The sequence below is a fragment of the Salmo salar genome, chromosome 03 (assembly GCF_965601325.2).
Source record: "Salmo salar chromosome 03, fSalSal1, whole genome shotgun sequence".
In the NCBI taxonomy this organism is placed as follows: domain Eukaryota; kingdom Metazoa; phylum Chordata; class Actinopteri; order Salmoniformes; family Salmonidae; genus Salmo; species Salmo salar.
Window position 1 is genome coordinate 92,308,112 of NC_138293.1, and position 21,458 is coordinate 92,329,569.

Here is a 21,458-nt window from a genome sequence, read left to right on the forward strand (position 1 = left end):
ACTAGAGGTTAGGACTAGTTCTGTCACTACACTGTACTAGAGGTTAGGACTAGTTCTGTCACTACACTGTACTAGGGGTTAGGGCTAGTTCTGTCACTACACTGTACTAGGGATAGTTCTGTCACTACACTGTACTAGGGATAGTTCTGTCACCACTCTGCACTAGGGGTTAGGACTAGTTCTGTCACCACTCTGTACTAGAGGTTAGGACTAGTTCTGTCACCACTCTGTACTAGGGGTTAGGGCTAGTTCTGTCAATACACTGCACTAGGGGTTAGGGCTAGTTCTGTCACTACACTGCACTAGGGGTTAGGACTAGTTCTGTCACTATACTGTACTAGGGATAGTTCTGTCACCACTCTGTACTAGGGGTTAGGGCTAGTTCTGTCACTACACTGCACTAGGGGTTAGGGCTAGTTCTGTCACTACACTGTACTAGGGGTTAGGGCTAGTTCTGTCAGTATACTGCACTAGGGGTTAGGGCTAGTTCTGTCACTACACTGCACTAGGGGTTAGGAATCGTTCTTTCACTACACTGTACTAGGGGTTAGGGCTAGTTCTGTCAGTATACTGCACTAGGGGTTAGGGATAGTTCTGTCACCACTCTGTACTAGAGGTTAGGGCTAGTTCTGTCACCACTCTGTACTTGGGGTTAGGGCTAGTTCTGTCACTACACTGTACTAGGGATAGTTCTGTCACTACACTGTACTAGGGATAGTTCTGTCACCACTCTGTACTAGGGGTTAGGACTAGTTCTGTCACTACACTGCACTAGGGATTAGGGCTAGTTCTGTCACTATACTGCACTAGGGGATAGGGCTAGTTCTGTCACTACACTGCACTAGAGGTTAGGGCTAGTTTTGTCACTACACTGCACTAGGGGTCAGGGCTAGTTCTGTCAGTATACTGTACTAGGGGTTAGGACTAGTTCTGTCACTACACTGTACTAGAGGTTAGGGCTAGTTCTGTCACTACACTGTATTAGGGGTTAGGGCTAGTTCTGTCAGTATAGTGTACTAGGGGTTAGGGCTAGTTCTGTCAGTATAGTGTACTAGGGGTTAGGACTAGTTCTGTCACCACTCTGTACTAGAGGTTAGGACTAGTTCTGTCACCACTCTGTACTAGAGGTTAGGACTAGTTCTGTCACCACTCTGTACTAGAGGTTAGGACTAGTTCTGTCACCACTCTGTACTAGCGGTTAGGACTAGTTCTGTCAGTATTCTGTACTAGGGGTTAGGGCTAGTTCTGTCACTATACTGTACTAGGGATAGTTCTGTCACTACACTGTACTAGGGGTTAGGGCTAGTTCTGTCAGTATACTGCACTAGGGGTTAGGGCTAGTTCTGTCACTACACTGCACTAGGGATTAGGGCTAGTTCTTTCACTACACTGTACTAGGGATAGTTCTGTCACCACTCTTTACTAGAGGTTAGGGCTAGTTCTGTCACCACTCTGTACTAGGGGTTAGGGCTAGTTCTGTCACTATGCTGTACTAAGGGTTAGGACTAGTTATTTCACTACACTGTACTAGGGATAGTTCTGTCATCACTCTGTACTAGGGGTTAGGGCTAGTTCTGTCACTACACTGTACTAGGGATAGTTCTGTCACTACACTGTACTAGGGATAGTTCTGTCACCACACTGCACTAGGGGTTAGGGCTAGTTCTGTCACTACACTGCACTAGGGGTTAGGACTAGTTCTTTCACTACACTGTACTAGGGGTTAGGGCTAGTTCTGTCAGTATACTGCACTAGGGGTTAGGGATAGTTCTGTCACCACTCTGTACTAGGGGTTAGGGCTAGTTCTGTCACTATACTGTACTAGGGGTTAGGGCTAGTTATTTCACTACACTGTACTAGGGATAGTTCTGTCACCACTCTGTACTAGTCCTAACCCCTAGTTCTGTCACTACACTGTACTAGGGATAGTCCTGTCATTACTCTGTACTAGGGGTTAGGGCTAGTTCTGTCACTACACTGTACTAGGGATAGTCCTGTCACCACTCTGTACTAGGGGTTAGGGCTAGTTCTGTCACCACACTGTACTAGGGGTTGGGGCTAGTTCTGTCACCACTCTGTTCTAGGGGTTAGGGCTAGTTCTGTCATCACTCTGTTCTAGGGGTTAGGGCTAGTTCTGTCATCACTCTGTTCTAGGGGTTAGGGCTAGTTCTGTCAGTATAGTGTACTAGGGGTTAGGACTAGTTCTGTCACCACTCTGTACTAGAGGTTAGGACTAGTTCTGTCACCACTCTGTACTAGAGGTTAGGACTAGTTCTGTCACCACTCTGTACTAGAGGTTAGGACTAGTTCTGTCACCACTCTGTACTAGCGGTTAGGACTAGTTCTGTCAGTATTCTGTACTAGGGGTTAGGGCTAGTTCTGTCACTATACTGTACTAGGGATAGTTCTGTCACTACACTGTACTAGGGGTTAGGGCTAGTTCTGTCAGTATACTGCACTAGGGGTTAGGGCTAGTTCTGTCACTACACTGCACTAGGGATTAGGGCTAGTTCTTTCACTACACTGTACTAGGGATAGTTCTGTCACCACTCTTTACTAGAGGTTAGGGCTAGTTCTGTCACCACTCTTTACTAGAGGTTAGGGCTAGTTCTGTCACCACTCTGTACTAGGGGTTAGGGCTAGTTCTGTCACTATGCTGTACTAAGGGTTAGGACTAGTTATTTCACTACACTGTACTAGGGATAGTTCTGTCATCACTCTGTACTAGGGGTTAGGGCTAGTTCTGTCACTACACTGTACTAGGGATAGTTCTGTCACCACTCTGCACTAGGGGTTAGGGCTAGTTCTGTCACTACACTGCACTAGGGGTTAGGACTAGTTCTTTCACTACACTGTACTAGGGGTTAGGGCTAGTTCTGTCAGTATACTGCACTAGGGGTTAGGGATAGTTCTGTCACCACTCTGTACTAGGGGTTAGGGCTAGTTCTGTCACTATACTGTACTAGGGGTTAGGGCTAGTTATTTCACTACACTGTACTAGGGATAGTTCTGTCACCACTCTGTACTAGTCCTAACCCCTAGTTCTGTCACTACACTGTACTAGGGATAGTCCTGTCATTACTCTGTACTAGGGGTTAGGGCTAGTTCTGTCACTACACTGTACTAGGGATAGTCCTGTCACCACTCTGTACTAGGGGTTAGGGCTAGTTCTGTCACCACACTGTACTAGGGGTTGGGGCTAGTTCTGTCACCACTCTGTTCTAGGGGTTAGGGCTAGTTCTGTCATCACTCTGTTCTAGGGGTTAGGGCTAGTTCTGTCATCACTCTGTTCTAGGGGTTAGGACTAGTTCTGTCACCACTCTGTACTAGGGGTTAGGACTAGTTCTGTCCGTACACTGTACTAGAGGTTAGGGCTAGTTCTGTCACCACTCTGTACTAGGGGTTAGGGCTAGTTCTGTCACTACACTGCACTAGGGGTTAGGGCTAGTTCTGTCACTACACTAGAGGTTAGGGCTAGTTCTGTCACTACACTGTACTAGGGGTTAGGGCTAGTTCTGTCACTACACTGTACTAGGGATAGTTCTATCACCACTCTGTACTAGAGGTTAGGGCTAGTTCTGTCACTACACTGTACTAGGGATAGGTCTGTCACCACTCTGTACTAGGGGTTAGGACTAGTTCTGTCACTACACTAGGGGTTAGGACTAGTTCTGTCACCACTCTGTACTAGAGGTTAGGACTAGTTCTGTCACCACTCTGTACTAGGGGTTAGGGCTAGTTCTGTCAATACACTGCACTAGGGGTTAGGGCTAGTTCTGTCAGTATACTGTACTAGAGGTTAGGGCTAGTTCTGTCAATACACTGTATTAGGGGTTAGGGCTAGTTCTGTCAGTATAGTGTACTAGGGGTTAGGACTAGTTCTGTCACCACTCTGTACTAGAGGTTAGGACTAGTTCTGTCACCACTCTGTACTAGAGGTTAGGACTAGTTCTGTCACCACTCTGTACTAGAGGTTAGGACTAGTTCTGTCACCACTCTGTACTAGCGGTTAGGACTAGTTCTGTCAGTATTCTGTACTAGGGGTTAGGGCTAGTTCTGTCACTATACTGTACTAGGGATAGTTCTGTCACTACACTGTACTAGGGGTTAGGGCTAGTTCTGTCAGTATACTGCACTAGGGATTGTTCTGTCACTACTCTGTACTAGAGGTTAGGGCTAGTTCTGTCACCACTCTGTACTAGGGGTTAGGGCTAGTTCTTTCACTACACTGTACTAGGGGTTAGGGCTAGTTCTGTCACTACACTGCACTAGAGATTAGGGCTAGTTCTTTCACTACACTGTACTAGGGATAGTTCTGTCACCACTCTGTACTAGAGGTTAGGGCTAGTTCTGTCACCACTCTGTACTAGGGGTTAGGGCTAGTTCTGTCACTATACTGTACTAGGGGTTAGGGCTAGTTCTGTCACTACACTGTACTAGGGATAGTTCTGTCACTACACTGTACTAGGGATAGTTCTATCACCACTCTGTACTAGAGGTTAGGGCTAGTTCTGTCACTACACTGTACTAGGGATAGTTCTGTCACCACTCTGTACTAGGGGTTAGGACTAGTTCTGTCACCACTCTGCACTAGGGGTTAGGACTAGTTCTGTCACCACTCTGTACTAGAGGTTAGGACTAGTTCTGTCACCACTCTGTACTAGGGGTTAGGGCTAGTTCTGTCAATACACTGCACTAGGGGTTAGGGCTAGTTCTGTCACTACACTGCACTAGGGGTTAGGACTAGTTCTGTCACTATACTGTACTAGGGATAGTTCTGTCACCACTCTGTACTAGGGGTTAGGGCTAGTTCTGTCACTACACTGCACTAGGGGTTAGGGCTAGTTCTGTCACTACACTGTACTAGGGGTTAGGGCTAGTTCTGTCAGTATACTGCACTAGGGGTTAGGGCTAGTTCTGTCACTACACTGCACTAGGGGTTAGGACTAGTTCTTTCACTACACTGTACTAGGGGTTAGGGCTAGTTCTGTCAGTATACTGCACTAGGGGTTAGGGATAGTTCTGTCACCACTCTGTACTAGAGGTTAGGGCTAGTTCTGTCACCACTCTGTACTTGGGGTTAGGGCTAGTTCTGTCACTATACTGTACTAGGGGTTAGGTCTAGTTATTTCACTACACTGTACTAGGGATAGTTCTGTCACCACTCTGTACTAGTCCTAACCCCTAGTTCTGTCACTACACTGTACTAGGGATAGTTCTGTCATCACTCTGTACTCGGGGTTAGGGCCAGTTCTGTCACTACACTGTACTAGGGATAGTCCTGTCACCACTCTGTACTAGGGGTTAGGGCTAGTTCTGTCACCACACTGTACTAGGGGTTGGGGCTAGTTCTGTCACCACACTGTTCTAGGGGTTAGGGCTAGTTCTGTCATCACTCTGTTCTAGGGGTTAGGACTAGTTCTGTCACCACTCTGTACTAGGGGTTAGGACTAGTTCTGTCACCACTCTGTACTAGAGGTTAGGACTAGTTCTGTCACCACTCTGTACTAGAGGTTAGGACTAGTTCTGTCACCACTCTGTACTAGCGGTTAGGACTAGTTCTGTCAGTATTCTGTACTAGGGGTTAGGGCTAGTTCTGTCACTATACTGTACTAGGGATAGTTCTGTCACTACACTGTACTAGAGGTTAGGGCTAGTTCTGTCACCACTCTGTACTAGGGGTTAGGGCTAGTTCTGTCACTATGCTGTACTAAGGGTTAGGACTAGTTATTTCACTACACTGTACTAGGGATAGTTCTGTCATCACTCTGTACTAGGGGTTAGGGCTAGTTCTGTCACTACACTGTACTAGGGATAGTTCTGTCACTACACTGTACTAGGGATAGTTCTGTCACCACTCTGCACTAGGGGTTAGGGCTAGTTCTGTCACTACACTGCACTAGGGGTTAGGACTAGTTCTGTCACTACACTGCACTAGGGGTTAGGACTAGTTCTTTCACTACACTGTACTAGGGGTTAGGGCTAGTTCTGTCAGTATACTGCACTAGGGGGTTAGGGATAGTTCTGTCACCACTCTGTACTAGGGGTTAGGGCTAGTTCTGTCACTATACTGTACTAGGGGTTAGGGCTAGTTATTTCACTACACTGTACTAGGGATAGTTCTGTCACCACTCTGTACTAGTCCTAACCCCTAGTTCTGTCACTACACTGTACTAGGGATAGTCCTGTCATTACTCTGTACTAGGGGTTAGGGCTAGTTCTGTCACTACACTGTACTAGGGATAGTCCTGTCACCACTCTGTACTAGGGGTTAGGGCTAGTTCTGTCACCACACTGTACTAGGGGTTGGGGCTAGTTCTGTCACCACTCTGTTCTAGGGGTTAGGGCTAGTTCTGTCATCACTCTGTTCTAGGGGTTAGGGCTAGTTCTGTCACTACACTAGAGGTTAGGGCTAGTTCTGTCATCACTCTGTTCTAGGGGTTAGGACTAGTTCTGTCACCACTCTGTACTAGGGGTTAGGACTAGTTCTGTCCGTACACTGTACTAGAGGTTAGGGCTAGTTCTGTCACCACTCTGTACTAGGGGTTAGGGCTAGTTCTGTCACTACACTGCACTAGGGGTTAGGGCTAGTTCTGTCACTACACTAGAGGTTAGGGCTAGTTCTGTCACTACACTGTACTAGGGGTTAGGGCTAGTTCTGTCACTACACTGTACTAGGGATAGTTCTATCACCACTCTGTACTAGAGGTTAGGGCTAGTTCTGTCACTACACTGTACTAGGGATAGGTCTGTCACCACTCTGTACTAGGGGTTAGGACTAGTTCTGTCACTACACTAGGGGTTAGGACTAGTTCTGTCACCACTCTGTACTAGAGGTTAGGACTAGTTCTGTCACCACTCTGTACTAGGGGTTAGGGCTAGTTCTGTCAATACACTGCACTAGGGGTTAGGGCTAGTTCTGTCAGTATACTGTACTAGAGGTTAGGGCTAGTTCTGTCAATACACTGTATTAGGGGTTAGGGCTAGTTCTGTCAGTATAGTGTACTAGGGGTTAGGACTAGTTCTGTCACCACTCTGTACTAGAGGTTAGGACTAGTTCTGTCACCACTCTGTACTAGAGGTTAGGACTAGTTCTGTCACCACTCTGTACTAGAGGTTAGGACTAGTTCTGTCACCACTCTGTACTAGCGGTTAGGACTAGTTCTGTCAGTATTCTGTACTAGGGGTTAGGGCTAGTTCTGTCACTATACTGTACTAGGGATAGTTCTGTCACTACACTGTACTAGGGGTTAGGGCTAGTTCTGTCAGTATACTGCACTAGGGATAGTTCTGTCACTACTCTGTACTAGAGGTTAGGGCTAGTTCTGTCACCACTCTGTACTAGGGGTTAGGGCTAGTTCTTTCACTACACTGTACTAGGGGTTAGGGCTAGTTCTGTCACTACACTGCACTAGAGATTAGGGCTAGTTCTTTCACTACACTGTACTAGGGATAGTTCTGTCACCACTCTGTACTAGAGGTTAGGGCTAGTTCTGTCACCACTCTGTACTAGGGGTTAGGGCTAGTTCTGTCACTATACTGTACTAGGGGTTAGGGCTAGTTCTGTCACTACACTGTACTAGGGATAGTTCTGTCACTACACTGTACTAGGGATAGTTCTATCACCACTCTGTACTAGAGGTTAGGGCTAGTTCTGTCACTACACTGTACTAGGGATAGTTCTGTCACCACTCTGTACTAGGGGTTAGGACTAGTTCTGTCACCACTCTGCACTAGGGGTTAGGACTAGTTCTGTCACCACTCTGTACTAGAGGTTAGGACTAGTTCTGTCACCACTCTGTACTAGGGGTTAGGGCTAGTTCTGTCAATACACTGCACTAGGGGTTAGGGCTAGTTCTGTCACTACACTGCACTAGGGGTTAGGACTAGTTCTGTCACTATACTGTACTAGGGATAGTTCTGTCACCACTCTGTACTAGGGGTTAGGGCTAGTTCTGTCACTACACTGCACTAGGGGTTAGGGCTAGTTCTGTCACTACACTGTACTAGGGGTTAGGGCTAGTTCTGTCAGTATACTGCACTAGGGGTTAGGGCTAGTTCTGTCACTACACTGCACTAGGGGTTAGGACTAGTTCTTTCACTACACTGTACTAGGGGTTAGGACTAGTTCTTTCACTACACTGTACTAGGGGTTAGGGCTAGTTCTGTCAGTATACTGCACTAGGGGTTAGGGATAGTTCTGTCACCACTCTGTACTAGAGGTTAGGGCTAGTTCTGTCACCACTCTGTACTTGGGGTTAGGGCTAGTTCTGTCACTATACTGTACTAGGGGTTAGGTCTAGTTATTTCACTACACTGTACTAGGGATAGTTCTGTCACCACTCTGTACTAGTCCTAACCCCTAGTTCTGTCACTACACTGTACTAGGGATAGTTCTGTCATCACTCTGTACTCGGGGTTAGGGCCAGTTCTGTCACTACACTGTACTAGGGATAGTCCTGTCACCACTCTGTACTAGGGGTTAGGGCTAGTTCTGTCACCACACTGTACTAGGGGTTGGGGCTAGTTCTGTCACCACACTGTTCTAGGGGTTAGGGCTAGTTCTGTCATCACTCTGTTCTAGGGGTTAGGACTAGTTCTGTCACCACTCTGTACTAGGGGTTAGGACTAGTTCTGTCACCACTCTGTACTAGAGGTTAGGACTAGTTCTGTCACCACTCTGTACTAGAGGTTAGGACTAGTTCTGTCACCACTCTGTACTAGCGGTTAGGACTAGTTCTGTCAGTATTCTGTACTAGGGGTTAGGGCTAGTTCTGTCACTATACTGTACTAGGGATAGTTCTGTCACTACACTGTACTAGAGGTTAGGGCTAGTTCTGTCACCACTCTGTACTAGGGGTTAGGGCTAGTTCTGTCACTATGCTGTACTAAGGGTTAGGACTAGTTATTTCACTACACTGTACTAGGGATAGTTCTGTCATCACTCTGTACTAGGGGTTAGGGCTAGTTCTGTCACTACACTGTACTAGGGATAGTTCTGTCACTACACTGTACTAGGGATAGTTCTGTCACCACTCTGCACTAGGGGTTAGGGCTAGTTCTGTCACTACACTGCACTAGGGGTTAGGACTAGTTCTGTCACTACACTGCACTAGGGGTTAGGACTAGTTCTTTCACTACACTGTACTAGGGGTTAGGGCTAGTTCTGTCAGTATACTGCACTAGGGGGTTAGGGATAGTTCTGTCACCACTCTGTACTAGGGGTTAGGGCTAGTTCTGTCACTATACTGTACTAGGGGTTAGGGCTAGTTATTTCACTACACTGTACTAGGGATAGTTCTGTCACCACTCTGTACTAGTCCTAACCCCTAGTTCTGTCACTACACTGTACTAGGGATAGTCCTGTCATTACTCTGTACTAGGGGTTAGGGCTAGTTCTGTCACTACACTGTACTAGGGATAGTCCTGTCACCACTCTGTACTAGGGGTTAGGGCTAGTTCTGTCACCACACTGTACTAGGGGTTGGGGCTAGTTCTGTCACCACTCTGTTCTAGGGGTTAGGGCTAGTTCTGTCATCACTCTGTTCTAGGGGTTAGGGCTAGTTCTGTCACTACACTAGAGGTTAGGGCTAGTTCTGTCATCACTCTGTTCTAGGGGTTAGGACTAGTTCTGTCACCACTCTGTACTAGGGGTTAGGACTAGTTCTGTCTGTACACTGTACTAGAGGTTAGGGCTAGTTCTGTCACCACTCTGTACTAGGGGTTAGGGCTAGTTCTGTCACTACACTGCACTAGGGGTTAGGGCTAGTTCTGTCACTACACTAGAGGTTAGGGCTAGTTCTGTCACTACACTGTACTAGGGGTTAGGGCGAGTTCTGTCACTACACTGTACTAGGGATAGGTCTGTCACCACTCTGTACTAGGGGTTAGGACTAGTTCTGTCACTACACTAGGGGTTAGGACTAGTTCTGTCACCACTCTGTACTAGAGGTTAGGACTAGTTCTGTCACCACTCTGTACTAGGGGTTAGGGCTAGTTCTGTCAATACACTGCACTAGGGGTTAGGGCTAGTTCTGTCAGTATACTGTACTAGAGGTTAGGGCTAGTTCTGTCAATACACTGTATTAGGGGTTAGGGCTAGTTCTGTCAGTATAGTGTACTAGGGGTTAGGACTAGTTCTGTCACCACTCTGTACTAGAGGTTAGGACTAGTTCTGTCACCACTCTGTACTAGAGGTTAGGACTAGTTCTGTCACCACTCTGTACTAGAGGTTAGGACTAGTTCTGTCACCACTCTGTACTAGCGGTTAGGACTAGTTCTGTCAGTATTCTGTACTAGGGGTTAGGGCTAGTTCTGTCACCACTCTGTACTAGGGGTTAGGACTAGTTCTGTCCGTACACTGTACTAGAGGTTAGGGCTAGTTCTGTCACCACTCTGTACTAGGGGTTAGGACTAGTTCTGTCACCACTCTGTACTAGGGGTTAAGGCTAGTTCTGTCACCACTCTGTACTAGGGGTTAAGGCTAGTTCTGTCAGTACACTGCACTAGGGGTTAGGGCTAGTTCTGTCACTACACTGCACTAGAGGTTAGGGCTAGTTCTGTCACTACACTGTACTAGGGGTTAGGGCTAGTTCTGTCACTACACTGTACTAGGGATAGTTCTATCACCACTCTGTACTAGAGGTTAGGGCTAGTTCTGTCACTACACTGTACTAGGGATAGTTCTGTCACCACTCTGTACTAGGGGTTAGGGCTAGTTCTGTCACTACACTAGGGGTTAGGACTAGTTCTGTCACCACTCTGTACTAGAGGTTAGGACTAGTTCTGTCACCACTCTGTACTAGGGGTTAGGGCTAGTTCTGTCAATACACTGCACTAGGGGTTAGGACTAGTTCTGTCACTATACTGTACTAGGGATAGTTCTGTCACCACTCTGTACTAGGGGTTAGGGCTAGTTCTGTCACTACACTGTACTAGGGGTTAGGGCTAGTTCTGTCACCACTCTGTACTAGAGGTTAGGGCTAGTTCTGTCACCACTCTGTACTAGGGGTTAGGGCTAGTTCTGTCACTATACTGTACTCGGGGTTAGGGCTAGTTATTTCACTACACTGTACTAGGGATAGTTCTGTCACCACTCTGTACTAGGGGTTAGGGCTAGTTCTGTCACCACTCTGTACTAGGGGTTAGGGCCAGTTCTGTCACTACACTGTACTAGGGATAGTCCTGTCACCACTCTGTACTTGGGGTTAGGGCTAGTTCTGTCACCACACTGTACTAGGGGTTGGGGCTAGTTCTGTCACCACTCTGTTCTAGGGGTTAGGGCTAGTTCTGTCATCACTCTGTTCTAGGGGTTAGGGCTAGTTCTGTCATCACTCTGTACTAGGGGTTAGGACTAGTTCTGTCACCACTCTGTACTAGGGGTTAGGACTAGTTCTGTCCGTACACTGTACTAGAGGTTAGGGCTAGTTCTGTCACCACTCTGTACTAGGGGTTAGGACTAGTTCTGTCAGTACACTTACTAGGGGTTAAGGCTAGTTCTGTCAGTACACTGTACTAGGGGTTAAGGCTAGTTCTGTCAGTACACTGTACTAGGGGTTAGGGCTAGTTCTGTCAGTACTCTGTACTAGGGGTTAGGGCTAGTTCTGTCAGTACTCTGTACTAGGGGTTAGGGCTAGTTCTGTCAGTACTCTGTACTAGGGGTTAGGGCTAGTTCTGTCAGTACTCTGTACTAGGGGTTAGGGCTAGTTCTGTCACTACACTGCACTATGGGTTAGGACTAGTTCTGTCAGTACTCTGTACTAGAGGTTAGGGCTAGTTCTGTCAGTACTCTGTACTAGAGGTTAGGGCTAGTTCTGTCACTACACTGTACTAGAGGTTAGGGCTAGTTCTGTCACTACACTGCACTATGGGTTAGGACTAGTTCTGTCAGTACTCTGTACTAGAGGTTAGGGCTAGTTCTGTCAGTACTCTGTACTAGAGGTTAGGGCTAGTTCTGTCACTACACGGACAATGAACAGCATTAAAGTGTTAAACTGTACATACAGGAATAATTCTAGTAATATGAACAGTTTTACAGCATCTGTTACCGGTGTGCTACAGCTCTACAATTAGAACAATGAAAGCTCCATTATTGACAAAAAATATAATTGTTTGAAATGAATTGAAAATCAACCTTTCTATAGTGGTGTGGCTCCCCATTCACTTACCAGTGACCACAGACTTGAAGGCACGGTTGTGCCCCACAAACTCACAGTCGTCGCCCTTCTTAATGACGCCCCTCTCCAAAGTGCCAGTCACCACCGTACCCCTGCCTGAAAGAGGGATGAATACACGTTTAATACATCGGTTTTATTCTCAGAGGGAGACGTGGTTAGACAACAGCAGACAGATCAGAGACATGAGTACTGACGGGACAAGTACATCAATCAAATAAACGGTGAAACAGAAAGGTACAAAGGAAACTGATACAAGTGCTTCCAAACAGTTACTGTTACTAAGTCACAACGACAGGGAGAGGAGAACGGAATGTTATAGATTCACTGATCATTCCTACACAGATGTACAGGAAACAGGCACGTTGTTCCCATCACAAAACACATGTTGCACAGACATAACGGAATCATTTCAAAGACGTTTTATCAAGATAGCTCAGTGGCTACGGAAACCGTTGTCAAACACTGGGATGAGCCTAGGAAGAGGGCAGGCTCTGTATGCACGGGACAGTGGCATCCTATAGCAGTGTTTTAACATCTATTGTCATGTTTTCATTAGGAAACGCCTTCTGAAGTGCACAGTGCAAGAGCTTGAATTTATGCACTACTTCTGAATGATTTTTTAAAAGGTTAAATGGTTAACAATGAGTCAGGTCGATGACATAGTGAGGAGAGGAAACCACCTTGTGACAACAACTTTTTAACTAAATGACAAATCTGAGTTTCTTTACAATTTGAGCTAGTTCTCAGTCACCTGGGATCGAGTAGACTCCCTCGATAGGCAGCAGGAAGGGCTTCTCCAGCTCTCTCTTGGGCAGAGGGACGTATTCATCCACTATCTCTAGGAGCTTCAGCACTGCGTTCACCCCCAGGTCAGGCTGTTTGTTCTGGGGAGGTTAGACGAGATGAGACAACAGGTAAGGTTTCACCTAAAAGCTAGCCTCGTAATTACCAGACTGATTACTGCTGCACTGTCTGGAAGGGATGCCGTTTGGGCCGAGAGGTGTTGCACAAAACAAATTCAAAAGTGATTGGATCACCTTCAACCAATCAGAAGAGAGGCCACAGTGCTGCATTTTTCAGAAGTAACAAGCACTTGCCATCTTTCAACAGAAAGGCATATCGAACAGAAGGACATATCGGCAAAACGAGCCAAAAAAGGCAGATAAATATATAAACATCAACGTGAGGTTAACATAAATACAGTAGCCCAACATCAGCCAGGGGTATATCTAATGAATTCACACCTAATGTCTTTGCCAAACGGTAGAGATGAGGGTACTGCATCAGATTCAATACAGACGGTCTTGATACAGTAACCTCAGCCTTCAGTTCTCTCATTTAGATGAGATGCTTTCACACAGAATGGAGCAGCTCTGATAGGGAGCAGAGTTTATTTAGCAGAGTTCAGACTGTCATGTAAAGCTTTATATTTAGCCATCACCTTGGAAGTATTTAATTTTACTTTACATTTATTTAACTAGGCAAGTCAGTTAAGAACAAATTCTTATTATCAATGACGGCCTAGGAACAGTGGGTTAACTGCCTTGTTCTGGGGCAGAACGACAGATTTGTACCTTGTCAGCTCTACTGCCTGTCAGCGACGGCGCTACGCGTTTCATCATGAACTAAACCACTCCCATAGTTCATAAGAGGGCGCTGATTGGTCTGAAGCAACGGTGATAGAAAGGCGGGGTTCATGCCGTCGCAGCCCTACCAGACTGATACCCCTACCAGACTCCTGCCAGACTGAAACCCCTGCCAGACTGAAACCCCTGCCAGACTGAAACCCCTGCCAGACTGAAACCCCTGCCAGACTGAAACCCCTGCCAGACTGAAACCCCTGCCAGACTGATACCAGACTGAAACCCCTGCCAGACTGAAACCCCTGCCAGACTGAAACCCCTGCCAGACTGAAACCCCTGCCAGACTGAAACCCCTGCAGTGTTTAATGTAAGCTCGCGGGGTGAGGCGGATTTGTGAGGCTACCTAAAAGGAGCACATTGAAATAAGTCAGTTGACTTTGTGTTTTTAAACCTCAATTATGTTGCATGTATGTATTATTGTATTAACATGGCTGAAGCAACTGTATGTATATTTAAAACGGTCAAATAAAATAAAATGGATCAACCTTGCTAGCGAGCTGATAGCCTATCTGAAGTCGTGAGGTTATTCTGTCACCGCCACAACCCTACCTTGTACCATGCACTCACCTCCAGGGCACAGAGGGCCGAGCCGATGACGACGGGCGTGTTCTCACCGTCGTAGCCAAACTCTGTGAGCAGCTCTCTGATCTCCAGCTCAACCAGCTCCAGCATCTCCTTGTCCTCCACCGCATCCGCCTTGTTCACAAACACCACCACGTGCTCCACGCCAATCTGCCGGGCCAGCAGGAGGTGCTCCCTGGTCTGGGGCATCTGTCCGTCTGTCGCCGCCACCACCAGGATGCAGCCGTCCAGCTGAGCCGTGCCTGTGATCATGTTCTACAGGAGAAAGGTCAACATGTCACCTTGTATGACAATCATACTGTCATTCTCCATTTCTTTACCTTTCATACTGAACACTGAGGAAGAGCCTGCTGGTGAGCATCTCTCTGTACTGTTTATACCTGGTGTATCCCATGACTAATCAACGTGGATTTGATCCCTTGCTCCTAACCTCCATTACAATTCTGGTCCCGAAATCACAAAGCGTCTCAGTAGGAGTGGAGATCTAGGATCAGTTTTGCCTTTTAAATGACAGACCTGCCAACCACTTCAGCACGACTTCAGCACCCCCGGCCTCGCAGATACATTTAAAAAAAAAACATTTGTCATTTAGCAGACGCTCTTATCCAGAGCGACTTACAGGAGCAATTAGGGTTAGTGCCTTGCTCAAGGGCCCAGACAGATTTTTCACCTAGTCTGCTCTGGGATTTGAACCAGCGGCCTTTCGGTTACTGGCCCAACACTCTGTGACACCCACACTGCTGAAATCATAGGCAGATGCACCTTTTGATGCCTAATAATGATGTTGGCAGAAGACTGCCTCAGCAGGAATGGTATGCTATAGAATGTTATGGGTACTCGGTCATTGGCTGCTCTTCAGTAGTGAACTAGAAATACATTTAAATGTGCAATCAGGGCTCTTCCTGATGTAGGCCTAAGGTTGGGTAGAGGGGAGGTCCAGAGCGGTATAGTCAACTTCCCCCTCAGGAAGTTGGAGCATTTTTTAAACCTGTAACTGCCATTTCCTGAAACCTAGTCTTAAATTATATCAAAACAATGTAGCCAAAACAGAAGTCTTGTTTGAGCCTATATTGAAGTGGTCTCAATTACGCTTTCAAATGTTTCTAGGTTAAATTTAGGGGTAACGATTATTCTAATTAATAGGTGGATAGTCTGGTGAAAATGTAAACTGTCTTAATTTTGTTTGGGGAGAATATTCAGAATAATCCAATTACTGGATGCACAGTAGTAGTTCCAGCAGACTGCAGTAGTAGTTCCAGCAGACTGCCGTAGTAGTTCCAGCAGACTGCCGTAGTAGTTCCAGCAGACTGCCGTAGTAGTTCCAGCAGACTGCCGTAGTAGTTCCAGCAGACTGCCGTAGTAGTTCCAGCTGACTGCAGTAGTTCCAGCTGACTGCAGTAGTTCCAGCTGACTGCAGTAGTTCCAGCTGACTGCAGTAGTTCCAGCTGACTGTAGTAGTTCCAGATCTCCATCACTTACCTCATCTATCCAGTGAGGTCTGACTACCAGGCTGCCATTCATTCAACATGCCTTGTTGTCATTGCTGACCTGACTATTATCACATCATTAGCAGCCTACTGTTGACCTCCAGCTATATGAACAGGACAGATCAACAACTGATTCATTAACATGGGACTACTAATCTTTAACAGTGAAAGACTATTAGTGGAACAGCTCTCACTGCCATGTCTGTTTCCATCCACGAAGCGACGCGCACTGGACTACCGCTGCACCGCACGTCAATGCGCTCGCGCCTACTACGGTGGCGGAGATCAAAGCATCTGTTGCTAACTACCTCCGTCGTAATGACGCCTTCGCTAAGGAGCCAACTGCCAGATAATAGTGGTTATGTGCTTGACTAACACATCCATTACCCTCCCCGTATTCCTCACACATCAGTGGTATCTACAGACCACGTGGAGAGCTGCCATTCAGCTGGAGGGAGCAAATAATACTAAAGCAGAGAGCGAGGGATTTTCTCTCCTCGCCCAGGACCTCTGATTGGCTCAGCTCCAACATCAGATGGTTGAGTCAAAAACCATCATGTGTTCTGTATATTTTAGGGTCGTTTTTTTAACCGGAGTACTTTGATCTCAAATTGCGTGCATGGTATGCAAAATGCATGCAGGTTGGCAGGTCTGAAATTATAGTGAACAAGAGGGAGGAACTGATCCTAGATCAGCACTCCTACTGAGACTTTGTGATAACGGGCCTCAGGGTTATGGATAAGCAATATGCTGAACATCCCTGTGCCGTATAGCCATCCAATCCTGTCAGATCTTCTCAAACCCACAGAGGGCTTTACCTGACGACTCAAACTGAATTCTTCCACTGCTCTATGTTCGCTACATATTTCAGTCTGAGACTACCATCATTGAAGTGGTTTGTGGTGACGTCAAAATGATGGGTGTTGTACAAAACAAAAGTCACCAGTGATTGGATCGTCTCTTACCAATCAGAGTATCAAAGCAAATGACGAATTTTCAAAACACCGCTTTACCCACGTGTGTTCTGGCTCTGGCCCAACCCATCAGTTTCTGGGACCAATCAGAATAGTTACAATGTGTTTGTGTTCTAGAAATCGTCAGGTAGGTACGCAGATCCAGACTCATTGAGACAAAAACTCTTGTCCGTGGACGTAGCGTGGCATTGGCCGAAGCAAGGAGATTATTGGGTAGCCAGGCAACAGAGAGGTATGGGTTTGGGGTCGGATTTTATAATGGGAATAACGTGTGTTCAGGTGCTTGTGTTACCTTGACGTAGTCAGCATGGCCAGGGCAGTCTGTGTGTGCATAGTGTCTGTTGGCTGTGGTGTACTCCACATGGGATGCATTGATGGTGATGCCCCTGGCCTTCTCCTCAGGGGCATTGTCAATGTCCTCATACTTCTTATAGCGGGCGCCTCCAGCCTCAGCCAGCACTGGGAACCACAAAGGCTCAATTAGAAACATACAATAGCATCATATATAGAGAACACACAGCATCTGACAGAACATTGTTATTTTGCTGGCAGATGCTTTGATTGGTCAACAGTCCACAGTAACTCAGAGGGTTTCAAGCACGCTTGTTATCTGTTTAGTTTGAATTCAATAATACAGATGTAAAATTAGAAAAATAAAAGGTGACATCAGTTACCTTTGGTGATGGCAGCCGTTAGAGTTGTCTTGCCATGGTCAACATGGCCGATCGTGCCAATGTTCACATGGGGCTTGTCTCTGGCGTATGTTTTCTTGGCCTTGGCCTCTGCTGCAAAGTTCCGCCGAGTAAATGGCACTGCACACTGGGAGAGAAAAAGGATGAAGAAGAGTGTTTGATGGACAGCAGGGCCAGAAGACATATGGGCAGGTGATCAGTCAAAAAAAGGCAATTGTGAAGCCAGTTTTTGCCACCCAATGCATTACTAAAACCAGCAAACATTACTACCCCCTAGGACTGCGATTTTATATCCCTGATTGGTTAGCCATAGGATGTGTGAATGACTGCATACTCAAAACACTGTCTAGGTACTCACCAGTTTATAGGAGCTGTGCAGGAGCCCCGGTGAGGAAAGCTGAAGGGCTAGAACAGAACGATAACATGTATTTAGTAATCAGGTGGACTCCGACACCGTCGACTGTGTCAAGATAAGTCGCTAGCTAAATATCACAAGGTGTACATACATGGCTTAGGGCCATCTAGCTTCGTCCTGCAATATAAGGGATTATGTTGAGACATTGGGTTTATTATATAAAACTCATAACACCAATGTCACAACAAAACCCCTTAGCTATGTTGCGGGACGAAGCTAGGCCATGCATAATGTGTAAAGGCTAGTTATCTGTTATAACCCGGGCTACTTCAATACACAACTCTTCCCTGTATGTTATTCCTTCAAAATGCAAATGTTTCTGACGCTAGCTACATCGTTAGCAAAGTAATTTCGTTTATAGATGTATCTGACACGATTATGATAGGCCTAACGTCTTCACAACGCAAGAGATAGCTAGTTTAACTAATATTATTTAACGTGACCTTGCTCTGGCTGCGGAACGAGCCGAGCCGCTAGCCTGCGACAACATCCTTGCTCACTAGTGTTAATTCAAACCCCACATACGTTTCGTCGCGACTAAAAGGCAAAACATTATAATGGTAAATAAAGATTATTAATAATTGAACGCAGTAAATTACAATTTTGGGCGTGTGGTTGTGAATGCGTTGTATAACTTTAACTAACCAGAGAAACATGCACGAAGCCCAACGAGCGCCGCCATCTTGGACTGACAAGCGGATGAAAGTGACGTCAATACATGGTGACCGTTTCTTCTTCTTCTTCGTATGTGGGTTATATGGCGGACTACAACCCAAAAAGGTGTTTTGCCGTCACCAACTGGATGCGTTGAAACCAAAACAAGGTAAAAAGAAAATCCATACGTGGTAGGGAAACGAACTTAATCAACCCCAATAAAAATAGTACATTGACAAAACAAAACTCCCACTTCTTCCTTCTTTCAATTCTCCATATCTCCTTTCTAAGGCTCTAGGGCCTGAGAGGGTGGTACGGCTTGTGACAATATTCCATGTAACTCCTTCGATAAGAAATCTTTCAGCCCCAGAAACCACTCCGCCGCATCCACAATGATTTATATCTTCCTGGACCTTCTCTCCACCTTGGCAGTGCCATTAATTACCATAGCTAAAAAGGCCACAAAGTCCACCATCTTAAGTCCAGTACGGCTCTCCTGTTACTGGGCATGAAGGTAATACATACCCAACCTTCCAGTACGTCGTAACGAACTGACTTACAAAACTCAGTATTGGACGAGACTGACCTTACCTTTATTATCCTATTTACACTTTGGAGTAAATTTTGACAGTAGAATTAATTAACTTCAAAGGAAGTCTCAAGTAGACAAGTAGGGTATGGGCGGTGTAGACCACACTATCTACCTAGAGAATTTTCATCTGTATTTTTTGTAGCTGTCTACATACCACCACAGACCAAGGCTGGCACTAAAACCGAACTCAATGAGATGTATTCCGCCATAAGCAAACAGGAAAACGCTCATCCAGAGGCGGGGCTCCTAGTGGCCGGGGAATTTAATGCAGGGAAACTTAAATCAGTTTCACCTCATTTCTATCAGCATGTTAAATGTGCAACCAGAGGGGAAAATAATTCTAGACCACCTTTACTCCACACACAGAGATGCGTACAAAGCTCTCCCTCACCCTCCATTTGGTAAATCTGACCATAACTCTATCTTCCTGATTCCTGCTTCCAAGCAAAAATTAAAGCAGCAAGCACCAGTGACTCGGTCTATAAAAAAGTGGTCAGATGAAGCAGATGCTAAACTACAGGACTGTGTTGCTAGCACAGACTGGAATATGTTCTGGGATTCTTCTGATGGCATTGAGGAGTACACCACATCAGTCACTGGCTTTATCAATAAGTGCATCGAGGACGTCGTCCCCACAGTGACTGTACGTACATACCCCAACCAGAAGCCATGGATTACAGGCAACATTCGCACTGAGCTAAAGGGTAGAGCTGCCGCTTTCAAGGAGAAGACTCTAACCTGGAAGCTTATAAGCAATCCCTCTATGCCCTCCGACGAACCATCAAACAGGCAAAGCGTCAATACAGGAATAAGATCGAATTGTAATACACCGGCTCCGACGCCTGTCGAATGTGACAGGGCTTGCAAACTATTACAGATTACAAATGGAAGCACATCCGAGAGCTGCCCAGTGACACGAGCCTACCAGACGAGCTAAATAACTTCTATGCTCGCTTCGAGGCAAGTAACACTGAAACATGCATGAGAGCATCAGCTGTTCTGGATGACTGTGTGATCATGTTCTCCGCAGCCGATGTGAGTAAGACCTTATAACAGGCTAACATTCACAAGGTTGCTGGACAGATTGCAGGACGTGTACTCCGAGCATGCACTGACCAACTGTCAAGTGTCTTCACTGACATTTTCAACCTCTCCCTGTCTGAGTCTGTTTCAACATGTTTCAAGTAGACCACCATAGTCCCTGTGCCCAAGAAAACTAAGGTAACCTTCCTAAATGACTACCGACCCATAGCATTCACGTCTGTAGCCATGAAATATGCTGTGAAAGGCTGGTCATGGCTCACATCAACACCATTATCCCAGAAACCCTAGACCCACTTCAATTTGCATACCACACCAACAGCTCCAAAGATGATGCAATCTCAATTGCACTCCACACTGCCCTTTCCCACCTGGACAAAATAAACACCTATGTGAGAAGGCTATTTATTGACTACAGCTCAGATTTCAACACCATAGTGCCCTCAAGGCTCATCAATAAGCTAAGGATCCTGGGACTAAACACCTCCCTCTGCAACTGGATCCTGAACTTCCTGACGGTTCACACCCAGGTGGTAAGGGTAGGTAACAACACATCCGCCACGCTGATCCTCAACATGGGGGCCCTTCAGGAGTGCGTGCACAGTCCCCTTCTGTACTACCTATTCACTCATGACTGCACGGCCAGGCACAACTCCAACATTGTCATTAAGTTTGCTGATGACACAACAGTGGTAGGCCTGATCACCGACAACGATGAGACGTCAGAGACCTGACCGTGTGGTGCAAGGACAACAACCTCTCCCTCAACGTGATCAAGACAAAGGAGATGATTGTAGACTACAGGAAAAGAAGGACCGAGCACGCCCCCATTCTCATCGACGGGGCTGTAGTGGAGCAGGTACCAACAAACTAACATGGTTCAAACACACCAAGACAGTCGTGAAGGGGCCATTCCCCCTCAGGAGACTGAAAAGATTTGGCATGGGTCCTCAAATCCTCAAAAGGTTTTACAGCTGCACCATCAAGAGCATCCTGACGGGTTGCATCACTGCCCCCCCACTACGCTTCTGCTACTCTGTTATTATCTATGCACAGCCACTTTAATAACTCTACCTACATGTATATACTTACCTCAATTACCTCGACATCGGCGCTCCCGCACATTGACACATTGACTCTGTACCGGGTCCCACTGTATATAGCTCCGCTATTGTTATTTACTGCTGCTCTTTAATTATTTG

At 46.4% G+C, this 21,458-nt stretch overlaps 1 protein-coding gene across 1 annotated transcript in view; it reads right to left on the bottom strand.

Moving 5' to 3' along the window:
• The window catches only part of LOC106606385 (elongation factor Tu, mitochondrial), a 54,738-nt gene extending 35,993 nt beyond the window's left edge, over positions 1-18,745 (bottom strand). The window contains exons 1-7 of the mRNA XM_045715714.2: positions 18,615-18,745; positions 17,913-17,959; positions 17,537-17,681; positions 17,155-17,321; positions 14,387-14,656; positions 12,928-13,060; positions 12,168-12,272 (exon numbers count right to left, since the gene is read on the bottom strand). Coding sequence (XP_045571670.1) covers positions 12,168-12,272; positions 12,928-13,060; positions 14,387-14,656; positions 17,155-17,321; positions 17,537-17,681; positions 17,913-17,959; positions 18,615-18,651 — 904 coding nt within the window. The 5' untranslated portion in view covers positions 18,652-18,745. The remainder of the gene's footprint in view (positions 1-12,167; positions 12,273-12,927; positions 13,061-14,386; positions 14,657-17,154; positions 17,322-17,536; positions 17,682-17,912; positions 17,960-18,614) is intronic.
• Positions 18,746-21,458: the final 2,713 nt, after the last annotated feature.